The 19235-nt window shown below is 43.9% G+C and overlaps 1 protein-coding gene across 2 annotated transcripts in view; it reads right to left on the bottom strand.

Moving 5' to 3' along the window:
- Positions 1-10091: 10091 nt before the first annotated feature.
- lrrc56 (leucine rich repeat containing 56) overlaps positions 10092-19235 on the bottom strand; it is a 56696-nt gene continuing 47552 nt past the window's right edge. For both annotated transcript variants that reach the window (XM_055933606.1, XM_055933607.1), the window contains exons 7-12: positions 17011-17191; positions 14258-14515; positions 13846-13913; positions 11732-11874; positions 11424-11626; positions 10092-11243 (exon numbers count right to left, since the gene is read on the bottom strand). In XM_055933606.1, coding sequence (XP_055789581.1) covers positions 10729-11243; positions 11424-11626; positions 11732-11874; positions 13846-13913; positions 14258-14515; positions 17011-17191 — 1368 coding nt within the window. In that variant the 3' untranslated portion in view covers positions 10092-10728. The remainder of the gene's footprint in view (positions 11244-11423; positions 11627-11731; positions 11875-13845; positions 13914-14257; positions 14516-17010; positions 17192-19235) is intronic.

The raw sequence follows: 19235 nt of genomic DNA on the forward strand, positions 1-19235 counted from the left end.
TGTCTGAGATCCCTAAAGATTGGAAAGCTGCCGCGGGCCATCCCTCTCTTCAAAAGGGGTGACACTCTAGACCCAAACTGTTATAGACCTATATCCATCCTGCCCTGCCTTTCTAAAGTCTTCGAAAGCCAAGTTAATAAACAGATCACTGACCATTTTGAATTCCACCCATAGGCGGAAATCCCAGGGGGGACGGGGGGGACACGGCGGTTTCTCTGGCTTTAGTGGGGAAATAGAGGTAGCATGCTTGAAGTAGAAGTTGCCTCACTACAGATCCTTGATCAGATTCCCCTAATTCAATCCATTAGGTGGTTAAATAAGAACTGACCCTGAATCAGTGGTTAGGGACAACTTCTGCCCACTCCCAGGGCATGATTTACAATCTCTATCTACCAGGCTCTATCTACCAAGCTCTCGCTCCACCTTAACAAGAAAATTGTTTTCAAGAAAAGTGTTTTCGAAACCAAATGAAGGGAGACATCATCCCAATTTATTTTTGTGTGTCTTGCAGTCGTGACATCCAGAGAGTCGTCATGGAGATAAAACAAGGAACGGCAGGGCCAAGGAGTTGTTCACTGTTTACTTAATGTCACCAACACATTCTATTTAACCCCTGTCTGTCTTTATACCTACTGTCTGTTATTATTATTATCATCCAGATTACCACATATACTATATACATACTGTGTATATACTAGCACATAAATATATTTTAGCATTTTGCTACTGTACACTGCAAAGTACATATGTATTAAATGTAAAATGATTTAGGAAAACCTTTACCTAGAGAATTATTACTTTGTTTGTGTATTTAAATATAATAAAAGATTGTGCACTGTGTTAGATAAACTTCCTGTTGTTTTGATTGAATGAAACCGTTAAATCCTCCCCAAGACCACATCATAGTTGCATAATATATACTTGCATCTACAGGCCTGGTTAAGTGATGCAATAAGATATGGCAAGGATGGGCCACTGTTGGGAATGTCCAACTCTGAATATTTCACATGCTAGTGCCATAGGCGGAAATCCCAGGGGGGACGGGGGGGACACGATCCCCCCATCTTGGGATAAATATGATTTGTCCCCCCCAATATATCACTGTAAACATAACTATGTAATTTCAATAATATGAATAATATGCAATGAAAGCACTTGTGCTGATTATAGACACTTAATAGCGCGTTTTTAAGTTTCAAAAGATTGCGACCTCCCCCGCCCTTTGCCTCACGATGGTTTGATCCACTGCCAGTTCTTTAGCTGGCAAGGTAATAGAGGGTTCGTATCTACTGTCCGAAAGGCACATGTACGTAACTGACGTGAGGTTAATCCAGTCAATCTATAGCAGGTCCATAGCAATGTTATTTATTTATTTTATGTTGGCAGGGTTCACACACTAGCTGAATTTGCAGAGCTAGCGCGCAAACTAAAGCAAACATTAACTATCAAGCTAGCTAGTACCTATTCCATTTATGTGGCGTCGTCAAAGATGGAATCTTTGCTATCGTCAGTTTATTCCAAGATCAGCATGCAGCTGTAGTGCTTCAAAGTCCCTGTGATAAGGTTAGCGATAAACTGAACAGAACTACACTCTCTTATACCATTGTCTTAAATATATATAATGGTCTCGTTGCAAAAGATAAATTGTCGCTAGTGAACTTTTTTTATATTATTTTATTTCACCTTTAATTAACCAGGTAGCAAAGATTATAGCAAACACACAGAAACGGAATTGGTGCTCGCTAGCTTTACAAATTCAGCTATTGTTGGAAGCCAGCCAATATGAAACAAACTATTAAAATTACAAAAGGTTGCAGCATGTGTTGTGTAAATGTGTGTGTGTGCAGCTAGGCCAGCCAGCCAGGTAGAAAAAAGTAAGAAGACGGACATCAGAGTATTTTTCAGTACACCAAAACGCATAGTAAGAACTCTAGTAGCCTAATATCTCAAAGACTAGTTGATAAAATGTTCATAAGAAAGAAGTGAAATGCTAATGGAAATGTTTCACAATGATGTCATTAGGCAGAGCAGGCAACAGATGGCACACAGACAGCAGAGCTGGGGACAGATATGCAGGGACAGACTGGCAGAGACAGGGAGTCTCACGTAAGTTTGTTGAGTCTTTGTTTGGCAACATTATGAAAGGTTCTCAATTTTTTTGACTTGTAAAATAGGGACATCATTGGAAAATGCCATGGATACCCCCACTCTCAACTTAAACTGGTGACTAAACTAAGATTTGTTTATGGCAATGGTATTGCTGTTGTGATTAATTGTGTAGTTTTGGGTACCGGTAGTTAGGAGTACGGCAAACACCTTATTTATTTTCTAGGAGACAGACTGTGAGTCAGTTAGGGTGGTGAAAGGGAAAGAGCCAGGGAGAGAGACTTCAGAGGACAGTGTCACAGCCACGGCAGGACCAGGTGTCACCCTTGTTGCCAGCAGCACCAATATAGGGGATAGTGGCACAGCATTGTCCAGTTACCACAGTGATAGCACAAAACCATATCAGCCACACCCACAATTTATAGAACCGCAAACTCTTGCCAACAGAGTGTTGACGTTTCAAGAGAGATGGTTTCGCGATTTCCCCTGGCTACATTATAATCCATCAATAAAAGGAGTGTTGTGTTTTCACGGTAGCCAAGGGTTTTCAAGCCAGCCATCTTTTGGCCAAAGAGCAGATGCTGCCTTCATTAGTGCAGGATTTAGGAACTGGAGAAAAGCCATTGAAAAATTCACAGCACATCAAAACTGCCAAACCCACCGCCACTTTGTAATTGTAACAGCACACCAGCTAAATCCAATCAGTGTCCAGTTATCCAGCGCGTAGGGTAAACAGCAGGATGACGCAAGGCATTGCTTGATGAAAATTGTTAGTTCGGTGCGGCATGTAGTAAGACAGGGACAAGCCTTTAGAGGCCACACGGATGACAGTGGGAATTTATACCAGCTTTTGAAACTTAGGGCAGAAGAGGATGATCCCATTTTACTGAAGTGGTTAACAGAGTACCACAATGTACACAGGCCCCAAAGCACAGAATGAAATTCTGAACATCATGGCCAATAGTCATTCGAGGCATTGCAGCTGAGATTAGGTCTCTTCCGATTGAACAATTTTCATTAATTGTTGATGGTACTCAAGATGTCTCTGGTGCTGAAAAGGAGAATGTCTGTCTGCGTTGTGTTGACCATGACCTTGTCCCTCACAAGGAGTTTATTGGGCTATACAGGATGTCGGAGACAACAGGCGAGGGCATTGCGAAAGTGGCAACTGATGTGTTGTTGAGGCTCAATTTGCCCATGTCTGGCTTACGTGGGCAGAGTTACGATTGTGCCTCAAACATGGCAGGAAAATACACAGGTGCACAGGCAATTGTGAGGAGGCAGCAGCCATTAGCCCTCTATGTCCATTGTGGAGCACACTGTGTAAATCTGATTACACAGGCTGGCTGCTCAGCCTCCCCACTGATCCGGAATTCCCTTTCCTGGGTCCATCAGCTAGATGTCCTCTATGGCCAGTCAGGAAAGTTTAAGAGCATGTTTGAATCAATTGCCACGTCCAAAGATACAAATCTGACCACCCTGGTCAGGGTGGACTGTGTGGAATACTGCTATTAGAGCTGTGCTAGGGCAGTATGAGTGGGTACTAAGCAGCCTAGAGGAGATGGCAAAATCTGCATCCAAGACAGCTTCAACTGCCAGTGGCTTATTCGAGCACTTCAGCAAAGCCAAGACTGTGTTGGGCCTCACACTTGCCTCTGTTGTTCTTGGAGAGCTTGAATGTCTAAACATTTCACTACAGAAGAAAACTCAGACTGTCTCTGGTATGCAGGCTGCAGTCGAGTGTGTGCGGTCATCTCTTAGGGGCAAGAGAAATGACAAAAGCTACCTTTGACTGTATGAGAAAGCAACAACATTGATTGACTCTATTGAATCCATTGAGACGCATTCAAGATGATTTGCTGGCAAAGCAGTGGATCACTATAGGGCAGAATTTTTTTAAGTGTTGGATGGTGTTGAGGTTCAGTTTGGCGACCGTTTTGACCAGGACAGTATTTTTATTTTTTATTTATTTCATCTTTATTTAACCAGGTAGGCTAGTTGAGAACAAGTTCTCATTTGCAACTGCGACCTGGCCAAGATAAAGCATAGCAGTGTGAACAGACAACAACACAGAGTTACACATGGAGTAAACAATAAACAAGTCAATAACATAGTAGGAAAAAAAAAAAAAAGAGAATCTATATACAATGTGTGCAAAAGGCATGAGGAGGTAGGCAATAAATAGGCCATAGGAGCGAATAATTACAATTTAGCAGATTAACACTGGGGTGATAAATCATCAGATGATTATGTGCAAAGAGAGATACTGGTGTGCAAAAGAGCAGAAAAGTAAATAAATGAAAACAGTATGGGGATGAGGTAGGTAAATTGGGTGGGCTATATACCGATGGACTATGTACAGCTGCAGCGATCGGTTAGCTGCTCAGATAGCAGATGTTTAAAGTTGTTGAGGGAGATAAAAGTCTCCAACTTCAGAGATTTTTGCAATTCGTTCCAGTCGCAGGCAGCAGAGAACTGGAAGGAAAGGCGGCCAAATGAGGTTTTGGCTTTAGGGATGATCAGTGAGATACACCTGCTGGAGCGCGTACTACGGGTGGGTGTTGCCATCGTGACCAGTGAACTGAGATAAGGCGGCGCTTTACCTAGCATAGCCTTGTAGATGACCTGGAGCCAGTGGGTCTGACGACGAACATGCAGCGAGGGCCAGCCGACTAGAGCATACAGGTTGCAGTGGTGGGTCGTATAAGGTGCTTTAGTAACAAAACGGATGGCACTGTGATAAACTGCATCCAGTTTGCTGAGTAGAGTATTGGAAGCTATTTTGTAGATGACATCGCTGAAGTCGAAGATCGGTAGGATATTCAGTTCTACTAGGGTAAGTTTGGCGGCGTGAGTGAAGGAGGCTTTGTTGCGAAATAGAATGCCGACTCTCGATTTAATTTTCGATTGGAGATGTTTGATATGAGTCTGGAAGTAGAGTTTGCCGTCTAGCCAGACACCTAGGTACTTATAGATGTCCACATATTCTAGGTCGGAACCATCCAGAACCGTCCGGGAGGCCCGGCAGTTCTATCTTGACGGAAAGTGTTATAGTTGGGTATGGAAATCTCAGAATTTTTGGTGGCCTTCCTAAGCCAGGATTCAGACACGGCAAGGACATCAGGGTAGGCAGAGTGTGCTAAAGCAGTGAGTAAAACAATCTTCTGATGTTGACATGCATGAAACCAAGGCTTTTTTCGATCACAGAAATCAACAAATGAGGGTGCCTGGGGACATGCAGGGCCTGGGTTTACCTCCACATCACCCAAGGAACAGAGGAGTAGTAGGATGAGGGTGCGGCTAAAGGCTAACAAAACTGGTCGCCTAGAGCGTTGGGAACAAGGAATAAAAGGAGCAGATTTATGGGCGTGGTAGAATATATTCAGGGCATAAAGTGCAGACAGGGGTATGGTGGGGTGCAGGTACAATGGAGGTATGCCCAGGCACTGGGTGATGATAAGAGAGGTTGTATCTCTGGACATGCTGGTTATAATGGGTGAGGTCACCACATGTGTGGGAGGTGGGACAAAGGAGGTATCAGAGGTATTAGGAGTGGAACTACGGGCTCCATTGTGAACTGAAACAATGATGACTAACCCGAACAACAGTATACAAGGCATATTGATATTTGAGAGAGACATATAGTAAGGCATAAAGTAATCGCAGGTCTTGATTGGGAGAGCTAGCTAAAACAACAGCGGATGGAGTATTCGTCGGCAGACCAGATGTGGTGGTGCGGCGGGGCGCCGTGTCGACAGAGAATCCAAGCCAGATGGCGAAAGAGGTATTGTAGAATTTTGTCTGCTAACTGGTGCTAGCTTCGTGGCGTTAGGGGAGAGCTTCGGTACTGGGTGCCACGGAGGGTGCAAACGTCCTGCAAAAGTTGGAAAGAGCGCTTCTCACGGGGAAGTTGGATGATTCTCTAGATCAGTACCCAGAACTGAACATAGATTCTCTTTCAGTGCAGATCCCTCTCTTTCACAACAAATACCCCTGTTGCAGCAGTGGAGAGGCAGCAGAGGTCCTCAGGAGGCTTCCAGTAGAGGTGCGGGGGTTGTTTGACCAAGTTGAGGTGCTGATCAGAATTTTGTTTGTGGTGCCAGTGTCTTCATGTGAGGCTGAGAGGAGTTTCAGTGCACTCCGCAGGTTAAAGACTTGGCTACGGGCTAGCATGGGCCAAGAGAGACTGAACGGCGTAGTTGTCTGTAATGTACATAAAGACAGGCTGGACAGTCTCAAGAGGGAAAATATCTGCCAGCAATTTGTTGGATCCATTGAAACCCGCAAACATATGCTCGGTTCTTTTGTTCAGTAGTGTGTATAGCAGTGGTTCTCAACCTTTTTTGGGTACTGGAACCCCTGCATATTTTGAGGCAAGGCAGGCAACGTTTTGAGCGGTCCTCAGGGACCTCCACTCTATATTATATGTAAACTTACTGGAAACCTTGTGGTACTGACTACATTCATTACACTTTTTTATTTCACGGACCCCTTGCAATTAGTCCATGGACCCCTGTTTGAGAACCCCTGGTGTAATTGATATTTGTTATTTTGTTTAGTAGTTTCAGTACACTTACAAATTATTTATTTCATGTTATTTTATTTAAAATGGCATACTTTGTGCGACATACTTGTCCATAGCTGCTGTTTGAAGAGTTGAGACACTGACTGAAGGATATTGTGTTTGATTTATTTGGGTTTTTCATTGAAGTAGTTATTTTGCTTTTAGAACTGTACTTATTTTAAGCTTTTTGTTCTTGTAAAGATATTGTAGTAGACTCAGGCCAGGTGCACATATTTAATGACTATAAATAAATAAATGTATCAGAAAAAGTCAAATTAAAAGGTCAATTCAATACGGAGACCAACTTTGTGATGGTTCTCAATGGAGATTCTTTTAGATGTGATCACACCATGTTCATTGTATTTATGAAAACTACACCCATACAGTGTACAGTACCATTGTCACCTACTGACCTTTCTTGATATTGCCGGTTGTAAGTACGAATACCTGCATACATACTGGACTGGTAAGGAGCACTGCTATAACTATTATTAGTAGTAGAGTTTAATGATTTAAACATTTGAACCATTTGCGAAAACCCTTCAGTTAACTACTGTACCTATCAATTATCCAGTTGTAGGAATTATGGTTCCTCAATATACATTTAACATATAACAACGTATGCTATGTGTTACAGCACTACTTTTGGTGTCCCCCTCAGGAATTGCTCTTGAGAAAATTTAATGTAATTGTCCCCTCCAATGTTGATATCAGATTTTCGCCCCTGATTCCACCATACCTTCTCCGCTATGCAATCCGGTTTCCGAGCTGGTCACAGGTGCACCTCAGCCACGCTCAAGGTACTAAACGATATCATAACCGCCATCGATAAAAGACAGTACTGTGCAGCCGTCTTCATCGACCTGGCCAAGGCTTTTGACTCTGTCAATCACCGTATCCTTATCGGCAGACTCAACAGCCTTGGTTTCTCAAATGACTGCCTCGCCTGGTTCACCAACTACTTCTCAGACAGAGTTCAGTGTGTCAAATCGGAGGGCCTGTTGTCCGGAACTCTGGCAGTCTCTATGGGGGTACCACAGGGTTCAATTCTCGGGCCAACTCTTTTCTCTGTATATATCAACGATGTCGCTCTTGCTGCGGGTGATTCCCTGATCCACCTGTATGCAGACGACACCATTCTGTATACATCTATGCCTCTCTTTGGAAACTGTGTCAACTAACCTCCAAACGAGCTTCAATGCCTTACAACACACCTTCAGTGGCCTCCAACTGCTCTTAAACGCGAGTAAAACCAAATGCATGCTTTTCAACCGTTCACTGCCCGCACCCGCCCGCCCGACTAGCATCACTACTCTGGACGGTTCTGACTTAGAATATGTGGACAACTACAAACTACACAGTTGTCTGGCTAGACTGTAAACTCTCCTTCCAGACTCATATTAAACATCACCAATCCAAAATTAAATCTAGAATCGGCTTCCAATTTCGCAACAAAGCCTCCTTCACTCACCCCGCCAAACATGCCCTCGTAAAACTGACTATCCTACCGATCATCGACTTCGGCGATGTCATTTACAAAATAGCTTCCAATACTCTACTCAACAAACTGGATGCAGTCTATCACAGTGTCATCCGTTTTGTCACCAAAGCCCCATATACCACCCACCACTACGACCTGTATGCTCTAGTCAGCTGGCCCTTGCTACATATTCGTCGCCAGACCCACTGGCTCCAGGTCATCTATAAGTCTATGCTAGGTAAAGCTCCGCCTTATCTCAGCTCACTGGTCACGATAACAACACCCACCCGTAGCACGCGCTCCAGCAGCTATATCGCACTGGTCGTCCACAAAGCCAACACCTCCTTTGGCCGCCTTTCCTTCCAGTTCTCTGCTGCCAATGACTGGAACGAATTGCAAAAATCGCTGGAGCTGGAGACTTATATTTCCCTCACTAACTTTAAACATCAGCTATCTGAGCAGCTAACCGATCGCTGCAGCTGTACATAGTCCATCTGTAAATAGCCCACCCAATCTACCTTCCTCATCCCCATATTGTTTTCATTTACTTTTCTGCTCTTTTGCACACCAGTATTTCTACTTGCAAATCATCATCTGCTCATCTATCACTCCAGTGTTAATTTGCTGAACTGTAATTACTTCGCTACTATGGCCTATTTATTGCCTTACCTCCTCACGCCATTTGCACACACTGTATATAGACTTTTTCTTTTGTGTTATTGACTGTACGCTTGTTTATTCCATGTAACTCTGTGTTGTTGTTTGTGTCGCACTGCTTTGCTTTATCTTGGCCAGGTCGCAGTTGTAAATGAGAACTTGTTCTCAACTAGCTTACCTGGTTAAATAAAGGTGAAATAAAATAAAAAAATAAACATGGCCTATCTTCTCTATAGGCCTACATTAAAATGCAATCAATACAGTTGTAAAAATGTAATACATTTTAGTTTCGATGCTGATGCTACATCTCAGTGTGAATCATTTATCATATTTCCCCCCTTTCAGAGGTATAACATTACAATTGTATAGCTAATAGGCTATGTGTTTGTAGATCGACTGAGGTGAATGAACCGACAGCAGCCACGGTGATAATGTCTGGGGTCATTTTTTTCTTGTTTTTGCTGTTCTCTAAATACCATTTTAAAGTTTTTTAATTGTATAGAATTGCAGTAAATGAGCTTCAACTTTTTTTTTTTAATCCTCCCCCATCCCCTTCCAGACCTCATTAAAACTCAAACCCTGGTTACGGCCCTGCACCTGTTGTCGACAATGGATGTCACGTGAGGAGGAGGGTGTCACACAGCTTCTCCAGTCAAAACAAACAGTACTCGTATTACTATCTACCCGTAGGAACTGATTTAGGATCAGTTTTCCCCTCTCTGTACCTGATCTTTCCACTGTAAGCTTCACAATACCACTGGCCCTTTTCCAGCAGCTCAGGACTATTTCTCGAAGCAGGGACACTGGCCAACTAACTTTTCCAGTTTTCCCAAATATTTGGAAAAAACTCCAGTAGCGTTAGTATTGACCTAAAGCGCTCAGACACAGTTATATTTACACACACACACTATTTCATTTAGTGATGTCTTAATTGCTTTTGCTGTTATAATCTCTCTTTGATCCGGCCCAAAGCAGAGAGTAGAATGTGGGTCTTGAGTAGTTTCATGGAGGCAGTGTTGACAAGACGGTAGGGGCAGTAGTGAGTGTTATATGGCGTCCCCAAGTGGCATAATATTGCCACACCACCACAAAGTTGGGGAAAGTGAAGTGAAAGATGATACATTTCTTCCATTGCAGAATAATCCTTGATTGGACTATACACGCTTTCTTTATATCTTAACAAACCTGGATAGATTCAAACTCTAGAGATGTGATTTAACAACTAAGACATTTGATCTTACTAAGCTAGTCAATATCAAATTGTTCCATTAAAGGAAAGATTAGTTGATCAAACTATGTTTTTATTTAAGGTGTGGATAAGGTAGTATTTGAGTGAATAAAAACAGTACAAAATGTAATTCAAACTGAAAAACACAGATATAAGACATGAATGAGACATGTGAAACACACTTAAGTCCCACAACAATTCAGCATTGTGAAAAGCATACTAATTCAATTTAAAGGCCATTCCAAGAAATATATCTTCGACCAAACTATAAACCTTTTCAAATAGAGCTGTTGTCCTTAGTAAAGCCAATGTGAGCTCAGTATCAGAGTCATTGTAAGTACTGTGCTGTGCTGAGCTGAGAGAGCAGAGGGATGCAGGGGATTCTCTAACTGTCCATCAGAGGAAGTCACAACACTGAGATAGCAAGTTCACACTTGGATTCAACAGCTTTTATGTTGCATTCTCCAGGTGACAGTTGGATGTAATCCAGCCCCCAGCGTCCTATTTTCCTAAACATAACATAGAGGGAGACTTGTCACTGCACTCTTAGGAAGTCTTCACATCACAAGATAGCTCAGCTCAGAAGAGCGGGGACCTGGAGGACAATCTCTATCTTTGCCTCCGTTCCATCTCTGCCTCAGCTCCTGTTTTGAGTGTTCCCCTCTCAGGAAACAATCCCACACAGTGTGTGGCTTAGTCTAAGTGAGAGTTCCCCCTGCTGGGATGGAGTGTGAGGCGCTGTGGCGTTTTCTGCAGTGCTGCCTTGGTCGCGTGAGGACGCATAATGGCCGGCCTCCCTGGTGGTCTGCTCAAGACGATTGGTTGAAGCCCGTTGACAGAATGCACAGAAGCTCCACCTGTTGGTGACCTGAGCCTTCTGACCAGTGGGCTGGAGGCTGGCCTGTGGGGCATGTGGTAAGTAGCCTTGGGCAGCAGAGGGACTTTGGGCCTCACAGCCTCCTGGAGCCCCTGGTTCTCCAAGATGGGGACTCCTGTGATCGTCTCTGAGTCTGTATGGTATTCAGCGGGCCTTACAGCAGCCACAGCCACCCCACCACTGAGCCTCAGTCTGTGTGCTCGCAGCATTGACAGCCTCCGGCTACCAGGGGCTGATGTGGCACTTTGAGGGGGAGAGGGCGACAGAGTGCAGTCAGGGGACAGGGAGAGCCGGGCCACTTCAGGGGATTTGGCTTCTCTCTGAAACACATCTATAAATTATACATAGTTTATTAGACAACATTTCAGACTGTGTTGTGGTAGTGTGATCTCAAGTTATTCTGTGTTTAAATCCCTGGATTTAGATTTGGATTTCTTGGTTTTATATTTCCTATACTGAGTAGGTTTGGCATGTTTGATGGCCTTCTTAACCAGAGATGAGAGAGACTCGCCTGGAGAGGGGGACTGGGAAGATGAGTCTGTTGAGTCAATGTTTAACCAGTGACTCAAACCAGCGCTCTCTTTTTTTCCCTCCTCTTCTTCCTCCTTGCCACTGAAAATGCTGATACTTTCATCATCTTCATCATCCTCCTCTTCATCACCATTCAGGATGGTCAGTATCTGAGGCCCATCCCTCTCCATGGCTAATAGACGTCTGGAACACAAAGCAATAGAAAGTGAAAAATCGGTTCAGTAATCTCTCACACAGACAGTAAGTAAGTGAGTGAGTGAGTGAGTAGGTGGATTAGGTGGTCAGTACTTGTTATGCTGTTCCCTCCAGGCCCTGAGCTCAGAGAACACATCACTGCGCTGGCATCCTTCTTGCTCCTCAAGGTCATAGGTGTTCTCCGGATCATGGAGGGGCGGGGTGCTAGGAGTGGACACAGGGGAGGGGGCTGCATTCTGCATAAGGAGGCAGTAAGGGAATTTGATTAAGCTGGCCCGGGCGCCTAGGTAGGCGGACATTGCACCGGTTGAAAAGTGATTGCATTCATTTTTGAACCGTGCATGAGCCAGGTGCCCGTTATGGCCGGCAGCAAAGTCGGCTCAAAACAAAATTGACGTAGTTTAAGCACGTGGAGTAATCAGTAGCATTCTTTGTTTTCACATTCAAAAGTTATTGCTTTTCATGAAAATGTATTATCTGCATTCCCAATGAAAACTAGTGAGAAAATTCTAACAGATATTTTATGCTGTACTTTTCTGGGCTAAACCTGGTTGAATAAACGTTGTTTCCACATCATTTAACCAAAAAAATACAATGTGTTGACGTTGAATCAACATGGAAAACTGATTGGATTTGCAAAAAGTCATCAACGTAATTTTGTCTTTTTTTCAGAGAACTTTTAACCGAAATCCAATGACATAGTGAATTATTTTGTTGATTTGACCTTGAATTCATGTTAGTTGACAACTCAACCAAATATAAATCAAAACTAGATGTTGAACAGACGTCTGTACCCAGTGGGATGCTACCTTGTTGACCAAATGACAGAGATAACTGTTCGATTTCCGCAGGGCGCGCCTCCCTCACCGGCTTCGCCCGATCACGTGACGGGCCATAGCCCGGGTCAACCCTGGCTAGCTTAATAAAATCCCCTCAGTAAGAGAGAAAGATGAATGAGTTTTGCGATAGAAGAGGGATAGAGAGACGGAGGGAGTTAGAGACTAATAGAGGGATAGAGGGACAGGAATAGTAAGAGGGATGGAGAGATAGAAAAATGATACAAAGGGAGACAAAATACAGAGAAGATCTGAAAGAGAAATTAGGGATAAAGATTAAAGAGAGAGAATGACAGCTCAAGAGAGAGAAGAGTGTGACAGCAGTTTGAGAGTGAGTGACGGATGGCAGGTCTATAGAGATGACAAGGTGACAGATCGCCTGGCATTGGCAGTGCTCCATCTGTCATGTCACCGGGGCAACAGCTGCATCCCTCTATCACCCTCCCCTCCTCTCTCTGATAATTATCTCCTTCTGTTCATCCTGACATCACATTAGAGAGACAGGGGGAGATGTCACGTCACCCAGTCATAATGGCCTGTCACAAAGAGGGGTAACCGCAGGTAGCCTAGCGGTTAAAGACAGCATGTTCGAAATCTGCCGTTCCAGCCTTGATCAAGTACGTATTTACTTAATTTATTTGATATTAATGGTTAACAATTAATGCTAATGCTGTGTTTTTATGGTCTTCACTCTAGTTCCATGTAGCTAATCTGGGCGTATGGTCACCAGAGATGGCTTGAGCTGACAAACGAGTTAAAGACTGCATTACATAGACAAGAATGTGTTTTACTAGAGCTAGCTTAGGAGTAGAACAATCCCTCACTGGGGTGGGGGGAGGACCAACCATGAATAAGCATTCTTAGTGTCAGCTATATAAAGTCAGCTATATAAAGAACTCTGCATTTGTGTAAGGGTTAGGTTACTCGGTCCAACACTCAAGGGATTTTGGGTCAACCAGCCTCATTATTGCAATAATTAATCGATATTGAATAAATATAATTGTTTGAAGAAGTCTCTCTCACTTGATTAAAATATTCCATGACACAAGGTAGTTGACTCCAACAACAACTGCTCCTCGGGTGACGCGGACGTCGATTAAGGCAGCCCCCCGCACCTCTCTTGATTCAGAGGGGTTGGATTAAATGCGGAAGACAAATTTCGGTTGAATGCATTCAGTTGTGCAACTGACTACATATCCCCTTTCCCCAACACATAACTACTCCCCTTCACTCTGGGCCACTTTCCCCTGACGCTGGAAAACTGTGTCAAATCTCTGCTGTGGTCAATGTGCCAGAGAGGACTCAAGTTTGTCAAATAAGGATTGAGACGCTGCAGTTAATTAGCTTCATGCTAATGATGGGTCAACAAACCCTCATCTTCTGTCGCCTGGCTCTGAGGGCCTGGACAGGGCTCCCACAGAACAAGACCTTCCCTGCACCTGGAGAGAAACAAAACCATTTCATTACTATGGAGGATAGCTAATCAGGGATGGGATTGTCACAATATAGGAATTTAGAAAAATTGCTAAAGGTATAAGGCATAGTATGCCTGAACTCTGGGGTTGGAAAATCAAAGATCTCTGATTTAAAAATATATAATGAATCTTCAGACACTGTTACAAGATGTCCTCATGGTGGCAGTGTTGAATAATTATACAGGTGAAAAGGATACAAAACAATAAGCCTGATTCATTATATGGACCTATTCAAGGACGTAAACTGAAGCTTTATATGTGGAGATGGTAGGGCTTTCAGTGCCAAGGACACCAATACAGTGTCTCACCGTGTGTCAGAATGCTAGCGTCTGGGTCCACAGAGACTGGATCTGCATCAGTAGAACCAGATCTGGACCCGGGAGGGGAGAGGGCTCTGTACCCAGCCGCTGATAAGGGTCGTGACCCAGACAGGGGTCTGGAGCCGGCTGCTGAGAGGGGCCTGGCAGTGACCGGTCGGCTGGAGGGACGGGAACTGGAGAGGCTGCTAGCTAGGCGCTGGCCAGAGCTGGGTCTGGAGTAGGCACACACACTGACTGCTCTCTTCTCTATGGCCAGACAGGGTAGAGGGAAAATATTGCATATCAAAACCCAGAGTAGTAGAACTGGCCTGGTGGATCTACTGTCTTTGATGTTCAGATACAGTGCATTTGGAAAGTATTCAGACCCCTTGGCTTTTTCCACATTTTGTTATGTTACAATTGTTTTTTTCCCTCATCAATCTACACACAATACCCCATAAGCAAAAGCAAAAACGTTTTTATTTGAAATGTTTGCAACAAATGTATATTTAAAAAAAACGGAAATATCACATTTACATAAGTATTCAGACCATTTAATCAGTACTTTGTTGATGCACCTTTGGCAGTGATTACAGCCTCGAGTCTTCTTGGGTATGACGCGACAAGCTTGGCACACCTGTATTTGGGGAGTTTCTCCCATTCTTCTCTGCACATCCTCTCAAGCTCTGTCAGGTTGGATGGGGAGTGTCGCTGCACAGCTATTTTCAGGTCTCTCCAGAAATGTTCGATCGGGTTCAAGTCCGGACTCTGGCTGGGCCACTCAAGGACATTCACAGACTTGTCCCGAAGCCACTCCTACGTTGTCTTGGCTGTGTGTTTAGGGTTGTTGTCCTGTTGGAAGGTGGAACTTCGCCCCAGTCTGAGGTCCGTTCTGTACTTTGCCCCGTTCATCTTTCCTTTGATCCTGACTAGTCTCCTAGTCCCTAACGCTGAAAAACATCCCCACAGCATGATGCTGCCACCACCATGCAACAAGGTTCTCTGTTGAATGACCTGTTTAGCCTGAATTGACCACGTCTGGAGGAAACCTGGCACCATCCCTACGGTGGGATGGTGCCAGGGATGGTGCCAGGTTTCCTCCAGACGTGGTCAATTCAGGCTAAACAGGTCATTCAACAGAGAACCTTGTTTCTCATAGTCTGAGAGTCCTTTAGCTCAAACTCCAAGCGGGCTGTCACGTGCCTTTTATTGAGGAGTGGCTTCCGTCTGGCCACTCTACCATAAAAGCCCGATTGGTGGAGTGCTGCAGAGATGGTTGTCCTTCTGCAAGGTTCTCCCATCTCCACAGAGGAACTCTGGAGCTCTGTCAGAGTGACCATCGGGTTCTTGGTCACCTCCCTGACCAAGGCTCTTCTCCCCCAATTGCTCAGTTGACCGGGCGGCCAGCTCTAACATGCTGACCAGACCGGACACGTCGCGTGCGCAGGCGTCGCAAAATAAATTTAGAAATCCATGTTATTCAATTATTGCACCCACACTACTCGCACGCGCCAACGAGAGTCTGCGTTACCAAGGGCTAAAATAGAACTCCTTTCTATTTCTGACGCAGATCGCGCTGAAAGTCCTGCCTCTCCCTGCTCATCATTGGTTTATAGAAGCAGGTACCCACGTAACATCTCCTCATTGGTTATACCCACGTGGGTGATTGAAAGATGAACTGTTTTGCCTGTAGTCGTGGTAATACTATGAAAGTTTAGATGTGATCACCATATAAGTTCAATGATGAAAAAGCCTGGAAGGAGGAGAGATGACGAGAAACGATTTGGTTGACCGTTTTATGTGTGGATTAATTTGTCGGAGTAGAGGACCTTGTGCAGTTCAGGTAAAATAACAACTCAATGTTTATATCCCAGGACAAATTAGCTAGCAACAGCAAGCTAGCTAAATAGCACAAATTAGCTAGCAAGTGCAAGCTAACTAGTTAAATTGCCATACATGTTTAATGCTTTTCGACCTGTCCCCAAATTAATGTCATTGGTTCAGAGTTTGTTTTGATATTTTAAGCTGCGTGTCGTGATCGCGTTTGGTGTAGGGGGACAAAATACATTTATGCATGATAGCGCACGCGCGCAGCCGGTTTGGGTTCCGTGATAGAAGAGTCTTGGTGGTTCCAAACTTCTTCCATTTAAGAATGATGGAGGCCACTGTGTTCTTGGAGACCTTCAACGCTGCAGAAATGTTTTAGTACCCTTCCCCAGATCTGTGCCTCGACACGATCCTGTCTCGGAGCTCTACGGACAATTCCTTCGATCTCATGGCTTTGTTTTTGCTCTGACATGCACTGTCAACTGTGGAACCTTATATAGACAGGTGTTCCTTTCCAAATCGTGTCCAATCAATTTCATTTACCACATGTGGACTCCAATCTAGTTGTAGAAAAATCTCAACGATGATCAATGGAAACAGGATGTACCTGAGCTCAATTTTGAGTCTTATAGCAAAGGGTCTGAATACTATGTAAATAAAAAAAATCTGTTTTTTATTTTTCAATAAATTTGCAAACCTTTCTAAAAACCTGTTTTCGCTTTCTCATTATGGGGTATTCTATGTAGATTGATGAGGGGAAAATATAATTTACTCTATTTTAGAATAAGGCTGTAACGTAACAAAATGTGGAAAAAGTCAAGGGGTCTGAATACTGAATACAAATGCACTGTACACACACAGACAGATATGCACACAAGCAGATGCAAGCACATAGATCCACACACACACAGATGCACAGACCCGCACACACACACCCTCTGCTGTCACTGTAGAGCTGCAGTCTTTAAAAGACTCTCTGAGCAGGGCCCAGTCTTCCCCCATTGAGATGCTGCAGCGAGACCCCGCCTCCTCCCTGGCATGCATATCGTCTAGGTAACGCAGCTGTGGGACCAGCTCCCTCACCGATGACCGGTAGCAGTACCCCTCCTCCTCCTCCTGGGAAAAGGAGAAGACAGCATCCACAAAAGAAAGGGGGGGGGGTGGTTGTATCTGGAAGAGAGCCCAGCCCACACCTCATTCAACGAATCATGTTTCATATGAGCAGATGAGAAGTTGAATTAGGCTAGGTTTGATAAAACTGGGCCCACCCCTGGACGACTGTGATAAAGAATGATAGATGATACAGTAATAGGACTGCATAAAAGGGTTCAAGGTTGTACCTTTAGTTGTGATTTGAAAGGTTGATAAAGGCCAAGGTAAGTCCAACCTTTCAAAGTTAGCCTTTCAATGCCAAATACACAACACTTAACACCAGTATACCATACCATAACACAGCATAACAATACATAACATAGAGCTTTTTAGGCACAATGAATGTGTAACTTCTGTTCAAAGGAGAAGACAAAGAACATGGTTCTGAGTGGGCCGATAACAGAGTACTTATAAAGGCAATAATCTGCACTTTGTACTGTGCTTTGATCATTTATAAGCACTGAGAGAGAGCTCAGAGAAGAAAGAGGAGAGAGAGACCAGTAAGAGCACTATGCTGCTGCTGCTGCTGCTGAGAGATCAAACCCACAGAGAGAGGGAACGAGATGGGGGAAGAGGGGGTTAGAGAAGGGGGGAGAGAGAGAGAGAAACCCAAGGACCCCTCTCTCAGTGCTTGGACCAGGCCTAATGCATATTCAGATCAGCCTTCCCTCCCTCACTGCCCCAGTTTCCTAAGTCCTGCTGCTGGCTGGGTAGGTGAAAATAAACACATTCACTCTGTCCCAAAAACCCTACAAAGCACTGGGGCACATCGCCTCACAGGCCAAGCTCCTGGGCTCTCCTAAAAACCCACAATTGGTAAACAAGATAATATGTGGCACAGGAACTAGACTAAAACATGGAATGATATGGGCAGGAAGCATCGTCCAGTCATACCACTTCATCGTGTCATTGTGCGATAGTAAAACCTTAATAAACCACTTTAATATGGGCTCAATCCCATCACTCAAAACATATATGCTAAAACCTTCCTACAGTATATACTCCACCCTGCCCAGTTGAGCAAGGTTTATACTAACCATCACCACTTTACCACAGCTGGTACCATCCCTACTTACACAAGCAAAACAAAGTTGAGCCTAAATGAAATACAGTGTAGGATAAGAATCCCCAGGTGCATAGGCTCCCTAGGCCTGTTTTGGTGTTTGTTTTGCTTTGAACACCACTTCCCTGTTCCCTGCTCTCCAGTCCCACTCCATTCTGCCTGATGCAGACAGACAGATAGACAGACAGGGACAGACACACCGGTAGGTTGGTCAAACATTTTCTTGCCGATAGTACTTAGCACCTCTGAACAGAGTGTCGGCAATCTCTTTTGTTTACACACAGCAAAGACCTTGAAAGTTGTCAGCCACTCAGCCTTGTTAAAATACTACAAACCAGAAGGTGGCAGTAGCGTTGTTTGGCAATGCATATCTGTGCATATTGCACATGATCTAGATTCCAAGCTTTCTCCACTATTGTTGCTATTTTGTAGAAAGCCCTTGATGATACTAGTCAGATGGCCACAGCTAGTTAACTACCTAGCAAGAAGACGAAGGAACAATTTCATTCATAATCCCATACTGCCATTGCCAGCCCATAGCCAAAATGTTTAGCTAGCTAGCTAAGGTTAGCATATTCGCTAGCGAGCAAAACAGAGCTAGCTATCTAAGGACACTGCACTAACACAGGCTTCTGTTTTAAGGAAACTATCTAACCCGTTGTGATTGAATTATTATGTCAATACTAGCTATAGTGGTTAGCTAGCTTGGCGGAAGTATTTTGTGTTGTGTGCATTGCGTCTGTGCACTTACAGTGCATTCGGAAAGTATTCAGAGCCCTTATTCTACAGCCTTATTCTAAAATGGATAAAATAAAATAAATTCCCCTCATCAATTTACACAGAATACCCCATCATGACAAAGTGAAAAAAGGTTAAGAATTTTAGCATTAAAAAAATGTGTCAAATGTATAAAAAATAAAAAATAAACTGAAATACTTTATTTAC

This window comes from Salvelinus fontinalis, chromosome 9, assembly GCF_029448725.1.
Source record: "Salvelinus fontinalis isolate EN_2023a chromosome 9, ASM2944872v1, whole genome shotgun sequence".
Lineage (NCBI taxonomy): Eukaryota > Metazoa > Chordata > Actinopteri > Salmoniformes > Salmonidae > Salvelinus > Salvelinus fontinalis.